The sequence below is a fragment of the Lissotriton vulgaris genome, chromosome 3_1 (assembly GCF_964263255.1).
Source record: "Lissotriton vulgaris chromosome 3_1, aLisVul1.2, whole genome shotgun sequence".
Taxonomy (NCBI): Eukaryota; Metazoa; Chordata; class Amphibia; order Caudata; family Salamandridae; genus Lissotriton; species Lissotriton vulgaris.
The window spans coordinates 1,669,301,438-1,669,321,920 of record NC_141689.1 but is presented as its reverse complement, the minus strand read 5'-3'; the positions used below and the strand labels follow the sequence as shown (position 1 = coordinate 1,669,321,920).

Below are 20,483 nucleotides of genomic sequence, written 5' to 3'. Positions count from 1 at the left end.
CTGCACTTTATTCTATGGTGTACGTAGCCCTAGGGCAAGAGACTTACAAAGAAGTATACAATATACTTGGAATATTTTTACATAGAGAATTATTGAATTGAGCTCTACCCTCTTCTACTGTATTTTTTATTTGCCTTTTGCTTATAATTTAAATTGCAATTGCTTAAATTTCATGATTGGTGAGCATTGCTGTTCATTTTTGTGTGACATATATACATGTTTCCTTTTTTTTTTAACCAAAGACCACTTGTAATGGTAACTTGTCGATGGCATGTTTCTGCATTGTCTGTCTTATTCCTTCTGTCTACTAAAAGGCATGTCTTTCACCGGAGGGAGATAAAAGAGTGTTGAGGTGCCAGCGTACAGACCTAAACTTTTCATTAATGCCAAGTATAAAATGATGGCGAAATGAAAATTCTGCCTCCTGCCATCAAGCTAAAACTGCAGCATTTCTGTGTGACTGATTGGATGAAATACCAAGCTCTTTTTTTAACTCAGAATATGTCAATCTGATCGTGGAAAGTCTGTCTTTGGGCCTCCTAAGGTTACCTCAGACCAGATCTGGTTTGTCTATGCCCCAAGCCTAGAAAACCCATGATAGTCCCCAAACTGATGTACATTCAGAGCGCCAATGGAGACCACAGGCCAGGAAGAATATTTAATTAAAATGAAGGCAGGAGAATGAGGGCTCGCTTGAAAAGAATCAGTGAATGAGGAACCCATCAGCTCATTTTCCTGACAGGACAGAAAAATCTTTATCATTCAAAATGGATATCTAAACATCTTTGGGGTCATATATATTTATCAATCGGGTCATATTTTGTCTAAGGCAAACGGATGTGCACCGAGTATAGAGTGATGTGGATTCATTTAACCACATTTTAGTAATATTAAGATGCCCAATTTCTTCTGGTTGCAATGCAAACTAACTAACAGGTGCAAGCTCCTAACCAAGAGAAGTCTGGGAACACCAATGCAAGGTTATACATGTAGACATGCAAATTACGCACTCCTTAAGCTGTGCTCATGCCTGTGCAAAGTGAATAACATTTTGGCTATTCAAATGTATTCCCTTGCAACTCACGCATATATTCTACTTGTCCTAAAGCAAGTGTGTTTCTATATGCTAGTCACATACAACGACTATTGTTCTTTTTCACTGACCTTGTGTTTCCATAAGATTTAAAAATTGGGGAATTGCATTGTTTTTCTAGTACTTTTGACATAGGAAAATTAGCTTTTACTTGTAGAGCAACCTTTTCTACACTTGATTGGAAAAACATTAAAGTGACCCTTGCCATATTCATGACTTTCTACACTACACCAAGACGTTTGGAAATGCAGAACAATGTTCTGCTTTATGGGTGGCACTCAGATTTCCTTTAATTTATTTTCTTGTTTCTCTGATACATCACTGATAAACCCACCTTTGCATTATTTCCTAATGCACTTGTAACAAGGCAGACTGCCCATCTGTCATGTTTGGGGTGCAGTACTTGTCTGCCAACCTCTCAATTAGGCCCTGTGTCAGTGCATTAGCTACATGCATGTTACACATACATGCATGTTATACATATCTATTCTCTTCTGTGAATCAAGTACAGTATACGCATACATATAGTACACTGTTTTCCAGGCAAACATTAAGTCGGAAAACATGTTTTGTGAATCAGCTTCTATGTATGTACATGTAAATGTATGCAATTATGGGTGCTACTGCACTGTGATGGACATAGCAGCATTAGACGGAGGACTAGATTATGAAAGGCATGAACCACCTGTTTGTGTAAGTGTCACATGACAAGCGGTGCGACAAAGTTCGCATCCTCCATTTTTTCCTCTTAAATTTCAGCAGATCATGCCTGGTAATGGGGAAAGCTGCTCCATAAAACAGAGACTTATTTATTTCAGTGTGTAAAGCACCAAAACCGGAATGTTGTGGCCCATTTTAGGGGCAAACTCTAAATTGGAGCTTTTTTCATCGCACCTATCGAATTCGAACAACAGGATAGCAGACTTCATAGATTTTATATATAATACCAAGTCGTCTGTGGCGTTCATAATAGAGGATGAAGTGTTAGAAATCATCTGTGGAGTTGTCACTGTTAACATAAAGAATTAAGGTAGTATCACTCAGTCCCAATTTATTTCTGCCTCTGCCTATTCTGCTTCTTTTTAGGTGTTTGATTTTTTAATGGATGCTAGATCTTTCCAAAATCACATAATCCCAATGTGCTACATTTTGAAGCCAATTTATTGTGCAGTAGGTTCTAACTCGAAGAGATTGTAATGAAACAGCACTTGACCACAAAAAAATCTTGAAATGACACTTTTTGGACAGTATCTCCTTTGCGTACAAGAATAGATGAGGTTTAACACTTTACTAATCTGGAGTCAGTCACGTAATTCATATTCATATTCAAAAAAGATACAGTCTCGTGATCAGAAAACAAATATGCAGTATTAATGATGAGGCAAGACATGGAGGATGAAAAGGATGGGCAAAAACAGCGACAAAGGGTAAAACTGTGACAACTGGGTTAAACAGGGACAGGAGGGTGATCACTGTTCTCAAAGGAAAGTACACACTATAGCTTTTAGTCTTAATGGTTTAGGTCTAACCAACAGATGTAAATATTCTATATGTATGGCCGGCAAGTGCATGCGATTTTAGACATTAGTATGCAAATTAATATGTTACATTTAACTGTCTTTGTTAATTGTCAATCAATAAAAGGCATGCATAGCACTGAGGAAGCGATCTTCCATTCTACAATCTGGCCAATTTAACAAACTGAACCACAAAAACAGAATTATGTATCTTACTCTTTTCGGATGTTGTGTTGCCCTGGAACAAAACAAACACAAAGGTCAAGTGTTATAGGCCTCTTGTGGAGGAGGAAATATGGTTAAAATTGGTAATAGATCTGATCGGTCTTAATACAGTAAATACAATTAATTTCACCCATGTTTGAATGAAGAAAACAGGTAACCGGCAAAACAGAATGTCGATTTTTGCAAACGCTTTCAGTGAATTCTACATTCTCATGTGACATAAGTCAAAATAGTTTATCCTCAAAAACTAGTGCTGTAAAATGAGATTTCATTTTTGTAAGATCGTACATTCTTGGGAATAGAATTACCTTTAGTCACAGCCACTGGTTTTATGTATTAATGGATTACAAAATTAAGTGGCAGGGTTAACTAAATTACAGGGGGCCCGATTCACAGAATGAACTTACTACTTTTGGCATTCACAGAATGCACTTACTACTTTTGGTATTCACAGAATGAACTTACTCATTTCGGTATTCACAGAAGTTAGGACTACTAACTTTAGGACTCCTAAATGCCTTCTGTGAATACCGAAAGTCTTAAAATTAGGATTTTTCTCAATTTAGTAGTAGTAAAGTTAGGACTACTAACTTTAGGACTCCTAAATGCCTTCTGTGAATACCGAAAGTCTTAAAATTAGGATTTTTCTCAATTTAGTAGTAGTAAAGTTAGGACTACTAACTTTAGGACGCCTAAATGCCTTCTGTGAATACCAAAAGTCTTAAAATTAAGATTTTTCTCAATTTAGTAGTAGTAAAGTTAGGACTACTAACTTTACTACTACTAAATTGAGAAAAATCCTAATTTTAAGACTTTTGGTATTCACAGAAGGCATTTAGGCGTCCTAAAGTTAGTAGTCCTAACTTTACTACTACTAAATTGAGAAAAATCCTAATTTTAAGACTTTCGGTATTCACAGAAGGCATTTAGGAGTCCTAAAGTTAGTAGTCCTAACTTCTGTGAATACCGAAATGAGTAAGTTCATTCTGTGAATACCAAAAGTAGTAAGTGCATTCTGTGAATGCCAAAAGTAGTAAGTTCATTCTGTGAATCGGGCCCCAAGTTAGAAAAGGCAAGTGAGACAACACTTAGAATATGGCAGCATCGCCCTCTGCGGACTCCCCCTAACTACTACCACACCCCTAAGAGCTTCTCTAAACGCTGCAGCGAGACTCATCACTGGGTCAAAAAACCTGGCAGAGGTGATGGCAACCAGGAAGGAAGTCTTAAGAGTGAGAAGACGAAGAGGGCAATTGTGAAGTGGCTCGAAAGGAGCGCACATCAAATAAGTACAAGTCCCACTGAGGCATCACAAAAGGAACAGGAGGAAACATGTGAGTGATGCCCTTCAAGAATCTATTTACAACCGGGGACTTGAAAAGAGAAGGCTGATCAGGTAGCCTTAAAAAGGCTGAAATGGCAGAGAGGTAGCCCTTGATAGTGCCCAGAGCGGAGCCCTGCTGGCCAAGAGAAAGAAGAAAGCGGAGAACCTCTGAAAGGGGGGCAGAAAGGGGATCCACAGCCTTTGCTGTGCACCATGCCACAAATTTGTTCCACCTGCAGGCTATACCAATTTTGTGGAGGGACGCCTGGCTGCTAGATTCACCTCACAGACCTCAGGAGGCAAGTCAAATGGCCTCAACTGTCGCCGCTCAATCTCCACACATGGAGGTGGCGACTGGACAGGTTTGGGTGGAGGACCGGTGGAGACTGGACAGGTTTGGGTGGAGGACCGTCCCCTGCTGTTGCGACAGAATGTCCTCCTGAAGAGGCAGACGAATCGGGGGATCGACTGACATGCTGAGTTGCTCGGGATACCAGTATCTTCGTGCCCAGTCCGGAACCACAAGGATGACTTGGGCCCGGTCGCGCCTGATCTTCTTCAGCACTCTGGGCAGAAGTGGTATAGGTGGAAAGGCGTACAATAGACCGCAGCTCCACTCGCGACGAAAAGCGTCTCTGAGCGAGTGACGCCTTGGAAACTCCAACGCGCAGAACTGGCGATATTGCGCGTTCTCTTCAGTGTCGAATAGATCTAACCGAGGCTCTCCCCATCGCTGAAAGAGACCTTGCGCCACGTCCGAGTTCAGACGCCATTCGTGATCTATCATGCACCGGCAGCTGAGTTCATCCGCCCTGGCGTTCAGGGAACCTGCCAGGTGTTGAACCACCAATGTGACGCCCCGATGTTCGAGACATTGCCAGAGGCGCAGAGCCTCCTGACAAAGGGTCCACGACCCCACCCTGTTAGTTGCAGTACCACATGGCAGTGGTGTTGTCCGTGAACACCTGCACTACACTTCCCCGGACAGAGGGAAGGAATGCCTTCAGTGCAAGTCAGATCGCCCGCAGCTCCAGAAGGTTGAAATGGAGCCAGGACTCCGCCGGAGACCAGAGGCCTCTGATCTCTGCCTCTCCCGTGTGGCCCCCCCAGCCCAGGAGGGATGCATCCGTCACTACTACGTGCTCTGGTTGGGGTAGGGAAAGGGATCTGCCGTTGACCCAATCGCGGTCCATGAGCCAACACTGCAACTGTCTCGCAGTGCCCTCCGAGATCAGGATGTGGTCGGACAGGTTGCCCTGATGCTGGGCCCATTGAAACTTCAGGTCCCACTGCAGAGCCCGCATCCGCCACCTGGTGTGATGCCATCAGCCCCAGAAGCCGCAGCGTCAACCTGACCGAGACTCGGGATAAAGGCCGAAAGATCGAAATCAGAGCCTGAATATCTCAAGCCCGCTGCTCGGGAGGATAAACCCGAAACTGCACTCCGATGAAGAGGAGCTTCTGAGAGGGACAGAGGTGTGACTCCGGCACATTGATGGAGAACCCTAGCAGGTGCAAGAGGTCGGTCGTAGTCTGGAGGTGGCTGACGACTGTCTGGGGCGAGCCCGCCTTCAACAAACAGTCGTCGAGATAGGGGAAGACTGACACCCCTAATCTGCGCAGATGGGCTGCGACCATCGCCATCACTTTCGTGAACAACCGAGGCGCGCTGGTAAGGCCGAAGAGAAGCACGGTAAGTGCTCGTGGCCTACCTTGAACCCTAGGTAACGCCGGTGGGCCGGCAGGACGGGGATGTGAAAATATGCAACCTGCAAGTCCAATGCTACCATCCAGTCTCCTGGGTCTAGGGAAGCTAAGACCTGAGCCAAATTCAGCATCTTGAACTCCTCCTTCCGGAGGAAGCTGTTGACGTTCCGCAGGTCCAAGATAGGGCGTAGGCCTCCTTTGCCCTTCTTGGGAACCAGAAAGTAGTGGGAGTAACAACCACACTCTACTTCTAGCCCAGGAACGCGCTCAATGGCACCCTTGGCAGAAGTTGCAAGTGATTCCCCGACAAACGGTGGTACTGCGGTGGCATGGCTGGAGGGGTTGCCTCGAAGGGGAGGGAGTAGTCCCTTCGGACGATTTGCAGCACCCACCTGTCCGATGTGATGGAGCGCCAGTGGAGGAGGTGATGGCGAACCCTACCCCCACTGGCGTTGAATGGGCCTGAAAGCTCGGACTAGGAAGACTTTGAGGCGGATGCTGTGGGGTGGATGTGGACTAGCCTCGCCGCTGTTCCCTGGCACTGCCACGTCGGTTACCAAGTCCGCCACCGCGCTGGATGTTAGTCTTCGGCCCGTGGCTGGCAGGACGTGAGGGGGCGTCCCTTCCTTGGGGACAAAAGTAGCGAAAGGCAGAAGTCTGTAGGCGCTGGCCCGACAGGCCCAAGGACTTGGACGTAGCCCTGGAGTACTAGAAACGCTCAAGCACACTGTCTGCCTTGTCGCCAAAGAGGCGACGGCCATCAAACGGCATGTCCATGAGGGAATTCTGGACATCAGCCACAAAGTTGGCGGACCTCAGCCAGGTGTGGCGGCGAACCGCCACCATCGTGGAAATTGCTCTGCCCAGCAAGTCCGTGTTATCCAGCCCACATCGGATAGAATACCGTGCTGCTCCCGCCCTTCCGCAAGAGCTTGAGCGAGTTTGACCCGGGCCTCCTCCGGGCCAGCTGGCAGCACGTCCGCGACCGTGTCCCACAGAGAGTGGGTATAACGGCCCAAAAGGCAAGCGGTGTTGACCGACCGCAACCCCAAACTAAGGGCCTCATTATGATTGCGGTTTTTCCGCATCCTCCGGGCCGGCAGAAGCCACCGCCGGCCTGGAGGATGAGGAAAAACCGCAGTGGACCCACCAAAGACCCACCGCCACATTAGGATGGCTAGTGGGTCCTGGTTTCCGTCCGCAGCTTTTCCGCCGCGGTTGGCTTACAACCGCGGCGGAAAAGCTCTAATATGGTGGCGGTGTCTCTCAGACACCGCCAGCCATATTAGGATGGGCTTTGAAACATGCTTTTCCACGGCGGGTTTTCCGCCGTGGAAAAGCATGTGGAACTTCACTGCAGGGGCCCGTTGCGGGCCCCCTGGGTGAAGGAGGGTGGGGGGTGCACATGGTGGGTACCTATGGTACCCCCTGCATTTGTATACAAAAATCGGCAGGCACCGCACGGTGCCTGCCGCTTTCTGCATACAAATGCAATGTATGCATTTTTACCATTGCGGTGGGTGCAACTTGAAGCCGCACCCGCCGCATTGTTAAAAATAGAGGATGTGACCGCCAGGGTGGCGGTCACATCCTTATCTGCACGGAGGGACCGCCGCTGCCCCTGCGGACGGTCCCTCCTACTCTGGGGTGGCGGACGGACGAAGGTCCGTCCGCCATCCTAATGAGGGCCATAGTGAGGAGAACAGCTTCTTACCAAACTGCTCATACCTTTTGGATTCCCGATCAGGTGGTGCAGTCAGGAATGTGGTCTGGGAGTTAGAGGCCTGGATAACCAGGCTCTCGGGGTGGGGTGGGTGGACAGGAAGGTAGGGTCGCCCGGGTCGTGGCGCCTGGCCACGTTCCGATCCACAGGGGGACCTGTAGCGGGCCTGGACCAAGTGCCCAACAGAACGTCAGTAAGGGCCACATTACACGGCAGTAGAGGTTCTGAAGAGCTTGCCTGCGGTTTAAGGACCTCGGTGAAGAGGTTAGTCCTCTCAGCCGCAACGGGGAGCTCAAGACCCAAGGCCTTGGCCGCCCTCGTCAGCACCACCCTGTAAGCAGCCCCGTCCTCCGTAGCCATGGTAGGAGGGGAGACAAAGCCAGTGTCGGGCGAAGTGTCCAAACCACTGGCCTCCCCTAGATCCACTGCCCAGTCCTGAAACGACTGGCACTCTTGTGCCAGAGGGTCCTCAGACCCCTCCCAGTCCCCCTCACCTCCCATCTCCTGATAGTCAGGTTTAAAGGATGGGGCGGGATAATAGAAGAATTGCTCTTCTCTCGGCGTCGAGTGCGGTGTCGAGCGACGCCGGTCCGACACCGGATCCGGACCGAGGAAGGGACCGGGGACGCCGTCCCAGGGTGACGTAGTGGGGGACACCCTGGGGGTCGGCGCCGGTAGAGTGGTCAAAATGTCGACCAGTGGAGACCCGGATCCGGTGGGGCCCTGCGGCGTCAGCCTGCCGAAGCGCCTTGGGCTCCCAGTCGGGGCCCGAAGGCGCCACAGCGGGACCCGACGGAGGAGAGAGCACCTCATGGCCATGAGGAAGGCATCGATCTCCTCCGGTGTCGCGTTCCGCCCAGGGACCGGCGGGTATGGAGCTGGCAGCGGCGCCTGCGGAGCCTCGTGGGAGGTGTCGCCTGAACCCCCGGCCACGTCGTGTGAGCGTCGGGGTGAGTCGGAAGGGTGATGTCGTCTCTTCGACTTCTTGTGCCTCTTCCCTGAGGACTTGGAGCTCGACGAATGGTGTCGACTCGCAAGGCTTCGATGACTGTGGCCCCGCGACCGGTCCTTCGACCTGGACCGTGAACGGCGCTGGGCCGACTGCCGGAGCTCGAGGCGCTTGCAGGGTGGCTCCCACCTAACCTTCGACGTCAAGGCCCGGCAGTCGGGGCACAACTTTTCGTCATGGTCAGCCCCAAGGCAATACAGGCACCGGCGGTGGGGATCGGTAACCGACATCCGTCGGTTGCAATCGGCACAGGGCTTGAACCCGGACATCCCTACCGGCACCGATAGTCTTTACGACTCGAAACAGGATAAAAAAAGATCGAAAAAATTTGTCAAAAAGTGACTAAGAAGTACTGCTTTTTGCGGGTCTGCGCTTGCTGGCGTGGAAAAAAGAAGAACTGACGTCAGCGCGCGAGGGCGGAGTCTAAGTACTCTGGCGATGTCATCGCAGCACCAACGACGCCGACGACGGACGCGGAGCCGCAGACGATGCCTACCGACGAGCAGGGGTACTGCTACGGAAAACTATCTGGATTCAGTCTGACGCCTGGGGATATTCTAAGGTAAGAAATCTAACACAAACCTGTTTCTTTCAGATAAACTATTTTTGCCAATGCTATAGTCTCTTTCAACTATTTTTAACGGAAGACTTGTCTTCTAGGTTTGATTATGACTCTTTGAATTGTCTTTGAATAATATGAGAGGCTTCAGGCTCAGACCCTTCTTGTATGTTAGGTATTTATTTCTATTATTATTTCTCAGGTACAGCTCTTATGTCTCGTTGCTCATACCTACACCTCCTTCAATGGTTCAGGTTTCTGACGAGTACTTGAAAAGTTGGAATGAATTCTATAATTAATCTCTGAACTTCTGTCTGTCTCAGAGACAGTGCACATTTCCACCCTTAGATCACAGAAAAATCAAAGCATTTCGGGGCATATTACCAAGGGGGGCGATAGGCAATTATCACCGATTTAGCGGCCGTTTTCGGTCGCTAAGCGGCGATAATTCTATTGCCCTATTAGCAAGCTGTCGCTAACTGATGTTAGCAACAGCTTTTAGGCGATAGCGAGCGATTTGGGGCCCGCTTTGCATGTCAGCGATGTTTATCGCTAATGACATGCAAAGTGGGCATACCCAACCAGTGAGCGACTGAAAGCAGTCGCTAACGTCGTTATCGCCTATTAGCAAGGCAGGCGTAGCGTTGGAAATATTAGCGATAAGCGCGAATATCTCCAAATGCTAACACCTGCCCAGACCAGGGATGGTGCAGTGAGCTAAAAAACGGTGATGGATCAAGCCCTGATCTGTTGACTGGGTATGAGTGTTCTGTTTAATTCAGATACTCTGTCCATCACCACCCCCTTTTCTGAATCGTTTTGTCCACCATAAGCGTGGAAGGGTATACTCAGATGTGAGTCCCTTGCTCACTGCACCATCAGGATTCAAGCAAGCCGGGCCGAAGACTGCTGTAATGCCAGAAACCAGTCCCCGGAAGCTTGTTTCCTTTCCAGTATAAGAATTGGCTTTATAGTTTGGTCTGCCCTGTTCCCATGATGCACTGGGCCAGGGACAGACTAATTTGCATGTAGCCAGGTTCTGAGCTGGGATGGTGCAGTGAGCTAAAAAACGGTGATGGATCAAGCCCTGATCTGTTGACTGGGTATGAGTGTTCTGTTTAATTCAGATACTCTGTCCATCACCACCCCCTTTTCTGAATCAGACCAGTTCTTAGCCATGTTATCCAATGGGAGGTGGATAACATGGCTAAGAGCATTTCGTCGCTAATGCGTGAATATCGCTGTATTCTCAGCCATATTCACACATTTCGCCGCCATCGCTGGATATTTTAGCACAATGGAGAAAAACGTTGCTAATAGCATGTTTTCTCCGCGAACATATCCAGCGATAAAAAAATCGTTGCTAAGCCTAATTAGCGATAAATATCGCTACTTGTTGGTAATATGCCCCTTCATTCTTTATAGCTAACTACACAAATTAAATGTCATGACTAGGAAGGTCATCTAAATAATTTGTTGAAAAATAAGTGCAGGGGATAACGTTTTTTTATGAGCCCACAACTGATGACACTGAATGTTAGGTTTCTGAATTCCAAAGCTGTCTAATCTTGACTACACCTCGTGTTTTTCTGCTATCTTTTCAATTCTTGCCTACATATTTCCCTCTCAGAAAAAATGCGTAGGGTTCTCCCAATAACCCCTGATGAGAGTATGGGAGAAAAATATAATGTCCAACAATAGGTACTTTTTGAAGGAAACATTTAAAACATTTGGAGAAAAACTTTTAAAGAATCAATTTGTAATTCATATATAACAGAAAATTGAGAGTACTGTGGAAATCAATAGCCAATAACATCCATTCATCACACACTTTTCTAGTCATATATATATATATATATATATATATATATATATATATATATACATATCTGAAACCTGTATGTTTTATAAACCAAAACTCAAAATTGCTAAATAAAAATAAAATCTGAATTGTGCAAGGCACAAACACCCTCGCTTTTACCTCACTGATCAATTTCTAAAGTCCTCTTTGCATAACTGCTTGAACTAAAAGTGCTTTCATATTCAGCATTGTGTAGCATGACCAATCTTACTATTCCATTCCTGTTTCGTTTGTGTGAAGCCTATTTATTTTGTGTAAAAGACCAATTCCTTAAGTCCCTAATGGAATAAAATGACCACACTCAGTGCAAAACACACACCTTATAATATTGGTGGGACTAGTGAGGCCTCTATCAGTCCAAGTGGACACTTAATAATAAAGCAGGCCACATATGGCAATATTTCTCAGAATGGTGTGGGGGATGTCATCAAATTTTGCAGGTGAAAGGTTGACATGCATTTCACCTCCCCAGACTCTGTACTGTGTACATGCAGCCACACCCTGTGGTCATCCAAAGCCACCTTATGTAACTGTCACATAGTGGACTGTATGGAGCTCAGAAGATGCTAGACTTTATCCAGAAATGGCATCTATAGAACAAATAAACCAGAATGCTAGAATATCTGCCAAAAGTTCTACCGGCCATTTAACTGGCCCAATGATTAGAGCGGAAACCCTCAGAACTTGCCCCAAGTCGTATGTAGAGAGAAATTAAAATCACTCTAAACTTCCAGCTGTGGATGGCACTGGAGATTACCTTGTCTACTCTACTGAAATGTGTCATCCACTACAACCCTAGAGCCAAACAAGAGTGTTATTTCACCAGGACATTTACTCCACTGAATAATTAGTCAGTGCGTTGTACATATGCGCCATTTTTATTAAGAAAATCCTCTGCTATGGTACTAGCTCTGTCCCGCCATCTTGGAATGGAGCAGGATGTGGAGAGGTGTCTGTGAAAGAGTGTATAAATTATTTCTACACATAGCCTATTCTCAGCCCAGGCTAAAAATAAAAAGGATGGAATCCTATCATATACTGTGGTTTCATCTTCTAAAATTAGATGTGTTTAAACACTTATTCTTCTGCCATATATAGGTGTTATTACAACTATAATTGGTGTAGGCATATTTAGACACAGAAAATAAATCATACACAATTTTCTGATATGAATTTTTTCGGAATTATTTAAATGTGAAAATTGTTGATATTATCTTTGCTGCATGGATAAAACAATAGAACTTTCCCTTCCTGCAGGTACTTATTGTAAACAAGAAACATCCTCCCAGAAACATATGGACATCAAACAGCAAATCAAGACTGAATTAGTGCTAACATTTCTTCTGCCATATTTAAGTCCTGGTTAACTGTATTAAAAACCTGAATAAATCTAGCTTCCAGTCTCCATAATAAAGCTTCAATATCTCCCCCTCTTTTGTTGGGTCTGATCTTTGTAAATCAGTTGATTTCCGTTGACTATGTCTCATTTCCATTTAATGCTGGACCAAAGGTGCAGAGCTCACTCTACAAGTCAACAGTGAACAGTGTTGAATAATTTGTTTTTTGGCTAGTTGAGTTGGCATCCCACTATATGTTTTCCTACAGGGGCAAGTTATAGCATATACCACGTAATCAATATTAGAATTGCAGAATGATTTTTGTGTTTGTGAGACACCATTAATGACAAATTCTTCACTATAGCTCATATAATGATAAACTGAGCATGTACCACATCTAAAGAGACCTGTCCCTTCTGGGAGATTGCATATACTTGTCTGTTTTTGTTTTTTAATAGGGACATTAGACCTAATAATGGAATTGTCTAAAAATCTTCATTTTATTAAATGAAAACAATGGTCCAGCAATGCCTATTTATTTCAAAATCGTCCAGTGTTTTTGATAGCTTCCCAAATTTTATTTAAGACTTGGCTACATGTCATTATGCAGGTTAATTCCTGTTTCTGATCTTTAATCGTACGTACGTACCAAGAGTGTTTGTCTTGGTGTATACCACACTCATTTTAGGGCCTGTTTTACCAATATCTTGGGGCACTCTCTTTGAACGAGTTTATTGCTCAATATGTTAGCATTCTCAAAACAAATCTGTTCCTCCGTTTCCTGAGGAATAGCCCATTAAGCAAATTCTCTTTTAGAGATTTGAAATGGAAGCTAAAAACGTGTAACAGTGTATTTCTATCTGTTGGCTAGATAATGAGATTGGTTTATATCCCAACATCTTCATGGAAGATCTCTAGGTCACAGAAGGTTATCTTATTTTTGTCCTTGGCTGATGTAAAATTGAGGTCTGGAGATCAATGGTTCAGCTGCCCCACAAAAGCTTCCAACTCTTTCTCTGGTCCTTTCCATACTGAAAAGATGTTGTCCAGGAAACTGTACCATACATATATATGTTGTCTAAAAGAATGTACTTCACTGCAAGTATTATTTTATCAAAATACGATTAAAGATGTTAGCCAATTCTGGAATGAAGGTACACCCCACCAATACTCCCTTAATTTGAAAAAAGAAATCGTCAAGTAAAAAGAAAGAGAGAGAGCAAAGTGGGGCAATTCAATATTGAAATCAGTTGGAACATCATTAATATCCGTTCTTTTATCCGAAATATCCTTCATGACTGCCAGCGCCTTTCCCTGTGGAATATTTGTATTTAATACCTCTTCATCAAAACTTGGCAAAGTATCTTATTCGATGTTGAAGAACATTCCCTACTAAATTGATAAAATGCATTAAATCTCTTTTATATGATTTAATCCACTCCTTAAATAGTTTAAAGAAAAAATCAACGTATTTGGAAACATGTTCCAAAATGAAACCTGTGCTTGAGCAGTATGTCTCGAAGGATGGTTCTCTGTATTTTTGTGGACTTTGGGCAGTATATACTGGTGTTCTAGCCCTCTTCTTGTTCAATAATAATTACTATTCTTTAACTGATATCCTGCCATTCTCCTTGCCCTTTTTGTTATATCTTTTATACTCCCCATATCCCTGGACTAGGGTCTCCGTGCAGTCTCCTATAATATCCTCATTTGTTAGCTATCTCATTTCTTCTTTCTTATAGTCTGAGGTGTTGAATAACAAATTTCCTGCCCCTTTGTACGCTTATTAAGTGATAAATTGATCGCCGGAGATTAATGAATTTATGCACTAATGGTGCCTCCTTATATAAAGGAGATAATGGTAATCATTCTTATTATATTGTAATACAAAGGTTGTAATGGTTTTTAATAAATAAGAACAAAACTATATTCTTCTTCTCCTTCTTCTTATTGATACCATTTATAGTATCCCTAAAACATCCAGGGTACCCCAGCTGGCGAAAATTAATACTTTGACACCTTCCAGTAAAAACATTTAATTCTGACTGTCCCTCACTGTTTCTTTTGTTAACTAATGAAGATGTGATCTACAGTATAGCCAAGTACACAAAATGGAGCCAGCTTATTCAAAATTACCTCGTCGTCTTGCTCTTGATCTGAGTCTGATTCCTTTCAACGCACGGGCCATAAAAAGAGAGATAAAAAGAAAGAACAGGAACAGCGTAGAGTTTAGAAAAACAAGTTTAAAATAAGCACAGTAAAGCACCATGTCATACAAACATCAGCCAGTACTACTGCAAACATAACACTCATCAAACTGTTCAAAGGACAAAAGATGCAGAGGGAATATCAGGAAAAGTTAGTCAGGATTTAGAAGCCAAAGAGGTTGGAGAATTTGAGGCATAATCACAGAGGGCCCGATTCACAAAAGTAATCTGAGACAAAATCCTAACTTTACGATTTTTGGTGTTCACAAAATGCATTTAGGAGTACTAAAGTTAGGAATCCTAACTTTAGTACTCCTAAATGCCCTTTGGGAATACCGAAAGTCGTAAAGTTAGAATTTTGTCTCAGTAAAACTGTTAAACTTAAGTTTTGGTCTTAAGAAGACCAAAACTTAAGTTTAACTGGGACAAAATCCTAACTGTACGACTTTTGGTATTTACAAAATGCATTTAGGAGTACTAAAGACAGGAATCCTAACTGATCATATTGAAAAATTAGAAAGACTGTTAAACTTCAACCAACATCCATGAGTATCACTTTCCCTGGATATATCACTCAGGATCCCACTGAAAATTGACAGCATAACACATATAACAACTCCATATTTTGGTCTTGGATTGTGAGGTTTTTTCTATTTTAGGACAATTGTGTTTTGCAGACACCTTTTTTATTCTTTACAATGTTTAGTCAATTTTGAAGTCTGAAAATCTGACAGACCAAAGTAAGTTGTTGAAATAAAATGGCCAAGAACTTGTATTTTTAAAAGAAAATTGTCAAAGTTTATCTTTGTATTTCATTTTTGGTTCTGTATAAAAACATGTCTTTACACTGCCTCGCAATCACCATTTGCAGTGGTTTAGTGAACACATGGATGGAAGTTGTGACCTATAGAGTATTGTTGGTGATTCAGTGCTATACGCATCTCACTTGTACTTACACAGCAGTGGCCTAGGGAACCCCCCAATTCAGCAGTTTAAGCGGGGGTGAGGTGAGTTGCCACTCTGCAAGGTGGGCTGGTCAACTTAGTCCCACTAAAATGTTAATTTGTTTTTTATGGGTCTCTTCTGCCTGAAGGTGTACTGAGAAAATGGTCAAAAATAAAACTGCTAGGAAATACCATGACAGAGGTGTGTTGGCCAAGGGGTGACATGTACAGGGAAAGAAACAGAGAAAGAGAAATGAGAATAGGATGGACAAAAATAGAGAGTAAGGATATGACAAAAAGGGACACAGCCTTTACAACGCTGTCTTTTCCATGCAATGCCTTTAGCACAAAACCTTTACCACGCATGCCTTTACCATGAATATGCCTTTACTATGAAGGAAAACATATTTAAGGTATATACAGTTTATTGAACTCGGTAACCACACTACATTAACCATAACTCCACCCTTCTCCATGCACTGCTTATACCCTAGTATATTATATGACTTATACCATCTAAAATAATATAATTTACAATGCCACTTATACCATGGCAAATCACATCATTTGTGAGAAGGCAGTGATTGCAGGAGTTGCAAGAAATAGTTAATGTAGTGAGTGTATAAATACCTTAAATATACTTACCTATCAATGTAAAGTCTTGTGCAATAAAGGTAATCATTGTAAAGGCATGTGTTTTAACATCATACAACTGTGACAAAAGCGATGGATAAAGGATAGAAATCTATGGGAGGAGGAAGGAAGGGTGAAAGCTGGAAAGCTAATGGGAAAGGAAAGAAGGAATAAAAGGATGACAGGTAGGCAGAAAGAGTCAAAGGAAAGAAGGGAGGAAAAATAAATGCATGCAAGAGTGAAAGTATGGATTGATGGGAGGTGAAATAATGGTAGATTGAAAGTGAAAGAATGGAAGTATAAATGAAAGAATAGATGGCAAGGCAAAATGATGGATAGAAGGAAGGATGAAGGGATGGAAGAATGAAAGGAAGAATAGCTGGATGGGTGAAAGGAAGAATGGAGAATGAAAGGATTAATGATGAAAGGTTGAAAGGAAGGAAGGAGAACGAGTAATAGGATGAATAGGTGACCATATCAATAGATTGTTGACTGGATGGATGGGTGGATGTATGGATGGATGCATTGATAAATAGATGGATGTATGAATGGATAGAAGAAAGGATGGCTAAATGGGTGGGTGGATAAAAAGTAAAAGGATGGATTAAGGGTGGATACATAGATGGAACAGGGGAAGGGTGGTTAGATAGATGGATGGAAAGACGATGAAAAGATGAAGCAAACTCTTATATGAGAGTCAGGTTTTCTCGCTCAGAATTCTAATTGTCGTTAAAGTTACATTTCAGTTGAAGGTGGGTAATTTTCTGACTATATCCTTTTTACACACAATGTATTTCTTTTAGGAAGTTGATAATTTATTGTTTACTTAATAATAACTAGGAAAGAATCATGGGTATCAGGCATTGGGTACACCTATCAGGGATATCTGTGCCCCACACAGGGACCAAGCATATGCAAATTCTGCTCCCAAAATGGACAGCCCAATCTAAACTTTCATTCCACTTGGTCTCTTTGTGGCAAAACAAGTACTCCCAGATGTGCACTGCTCCCCACTGAAGTAAGGTAAACCCCTCTTTTGCATGCAGCTCTGGAAACTATTTGTAGCCAATAAATGCCTTCTGCAACACTAACTCTCACCACCTGCAGGGCACTCGTTTGCACAATTGCTACCAATGTTACTGTCCGAGGTGATACAAGATATCGCCATCACACTCTACCCTTTTCAATCAGTGCTTTTTAAGATTTTCTTACTTTTACAAGCACAGAGTAAGAAACATAAAATATATCTATCGCTTGTTATCTTAACTTTGTGTTCCTCGACTGGAAAATATAGTAACATGTTCCAAAATCATGTTTCCTCTTTCCTCTGATTCATACAAGACACACATGTCGAAACCCCCAGTGGGGTAAAAGTACAGTGGGCTGCTTTCAGCGCTACAATGGCTAAGGGATTCACAGTCTACCCAGAACTGGAAGCAGAACCTGAAGATGAAGCATGCATTCATATGGGCACATGCATGATTTACTGCTACAGAGAAAAAATGTTCCGGTGTATTTCAATATTTAAGGAGTTTACCTTCAGTTTCCCTTTCATTTCTGCCTGTAAGATCCATTACCTTCCTACCAATATACATTAAAATTAAACTGCTCCTTCACAAAACACAAATATGTGAGTGAAGATTATATAATTAAAAAAAATTCTAGTGCTGCTATTAGTTCTCAGTGCAGTCCAGTGTTGTAGGCCCGTGACCATCTTCCAGCTGTACTGAACTAGGAAATGCAGTGGAGCATTTCATGAAGCAAGGGTGTTGTCAGGTGTGGCTGCTCCAACTGTTGGTTGTCCTATAAAAAGGAAACGGTGGTGGGAGGATCTAAAAGAAGCCTGGGATGTAGAAGAGCGATCCAGGCATTTTACAGCCTGTGTTCATTATTATTTGAGTTAATTACTGAACTAGGGGGCATAATATCAAGCAGCAGCGATAATTATCGCTGGCCGCTCTTAGCGCAAGTATAATTATCGCCAGCTATCGCTGGATCATATCGCAGAGATGAACAAGTTACTTACCTTCGGTAACGCTTTTTCTGGTAGATACAATATCTGCCTGTGGATTCCTCACCTTGTGAATATCCCCCTTGCGTCAGCAACGTTCGGAAAATTCTTCGTAGCACGCCGGCGTGGACGACGTCATAGGAGCACGGCTTCGCGCGCGACTCCGTCTGACGTCACCGACTCCACATAAGGCCCACGTCGGCGTGATGACGTCAGTTCCGCCCTTTTTTCCGTGCCTTCGAGGCACCCGGACGGACCAACAAGTACATATATATATATATACACAATGTACACAGTACATGCAAAACAAATGCATTCAAAGTGCAAAACTATACAAAATCAGATAAAATCATAATTACATTTGCACATAACACCAGGTATAGCAGAGTGGACAACGGGGAGGCGGGTGGGTCAGTGAGGAATCCACAGGCAGATATTGTATCTACCAGAAAAAGCGTTACCGAAGGTAAGTAACTTGTTCTTCTGATAGATACATCTGCCGTGTGGATTCCTCACCTTGTGAATAGATTCCCACAGCAGTCCTCACTCCCGGAGGAGGGTGTCCACTCTGCTACACCAGGAAATCTTGGAGAACAGAGCGCGCGAAGTGGCCGTCCCTCCTCACCTCAGCATCCAAGCAGTAGTGCTTTGCAAAAGTGTGGAGGGAGGCCCAAGTCGCGGCCCTGCAAATGTCCTCAACAGGAACACCCCTAGACAATGCAGAAGTAGCAGACTTTGCTCTAGTTGAATGAGCTCTAATACCCTCAGGAGGGTCCTTACCCGCCAGAGAGTAGCAAATCTTGATGCACAGGATAATCCATCTGGAAAGTGTGCGCTTGTGCACCGCTCTGCCCTTCTTGCAGCCAGCAAAACCCACGAAGAGCTGATCGTCTATACGATAGTCTTTAGTCCTATCAAGATAGAAGCTAACCGCTCTCTTCGGGTCCAGGCGATGAAGCCTCTCCTCCTCCTTGGAAGGGTGTGGGGGAGGATAAAAGGTAGGAAGGGTAATGGATTGACCTAGGTGGAAGGGAGTAACCACCTTAGGCAGAAAAGCAGCCCTGGTCCTAAGAACCATTCTTTCAGCATGGATGGACAAAAACGGGGGCTTGGAACTAAGAGCCTGAAGCTCACTTACCCTCCTTGCCGAGGTAATTGCAACTAAGAAGACCGTCTTAAAAGAAAGAAGCCTCATTGGACACTTGTGTAAGGGTTCAAACGGCGAACCCATCAGATAGGTTAACACAAGATTCAAGTCCCAATGAGGAACAATAAAGGGAGAAGGAGGGAACTTATTAGTGAGCCCCTTCAAAAATCTTAAAACCACAGGTGATTTAAAAAGAGAGGGCTGATCCGGCAAGCAGAGGAATGCCGATAAAGCCGAAAGGTAACCCTTGACAGTGGCAACAGCAAACCCCTGCCGTGCCAGAGAAAGAGCAAACAACAAAATATCAGACAAATGAGCCTTTAACGGGTCAACATCCCTCTCCCTACACCAAGACACAAACTTATTCCACCTATACGAATAAATGGACTTGGTGGAGTCACGCCTGGCAGAAAGTATGACATCCACCACATCGTTAGGGAGAGAGAAAGAGTTCAGATTGCCCCGTTCAATCTCCATGCATGAAGGTGTAATGTCTGGAGGTGGGGGTGTAGAACCTGCCCCTCCATCTGAGAGAGGAGGTCTGCCCTGAGAGGGAGACGGAGCGGCGGGTGAGAGGAGAGGTGGAGAAGATCTGTGTACCACACCCTTCTTGGCCAATCCGGGGCGACCAAAATGATTTGGGCCCGGTCTTGGCGAATCTTCCTCAGAACCCGAGGAATCAAGGGTATGGGAGGAAACGCGTAAAGGAGCTGACCTCTCCAGCTCAACTGAAACGCGTCCCCCAATGCTCCTTGCATCGGATACTGGAGACTGCAGAATGACGGGCAGTGAGCATTCTCGCAAGTGGCAAACAGGTCCACCCGAGGAGTCCCCCACATCTGAAAGACGTAACGAACAACCTCCGGGTGAAGCCTCCACTCGTGGTCGGCAGAGAACTGACGACTGAGAATGTCTGCACGCACGTTCAGAACCCCGGCCAGATGATTTGCCATCAGACAAATCTGGTGGTCCTGAACCCAGGACCAGAGGCGCAGAGCCTCCCTGCAGAGACACTGCGACCCCACTCCTCCCTGCTTGTTGACATACCACATCGCGGTCGTGTTGTCCGTCAGGACTTGAACTGACCGACCGCGAAGGGAAGGGAGGAAGGCCTTGAGTGCCAGACGTATCGCCCGTAACTCTAGAAGGTTGATGTGAAGCAGCCTTTCCTCTGGAGACCAAAGAC

General features: G+C 44.5%; 1 protein-coding gene across 1 annotated transcript in view; it reads right to left on the bottom strand.

Annotated features, from left to right (window-relative positions):
- Positions 1 to 20,483, bottom strand: part of ANK2 (ankyrin 2) — an 874,236-nt gene that overhangs the window by 211,045 nt on the left and 642,708 nt on the right. Inside the window, exons 37-38 of the mRNA XM_086962136.1 lie at positions 14,492 to 14,524; positions 2,827 to 2,848 (exon numbers count right to left, since the gene is read on the bottom strand). Of these exons, the coding sequence (XP_086818262.1) occupies positions 2,827 to 2,848; positions 14,492 to 14,524 (55 nt within the window). The remainder of the gene's footprint in view (positions 1 to 2,826; positions 2,849 to 14,491; positions 14,525 to 20,483) is intronic.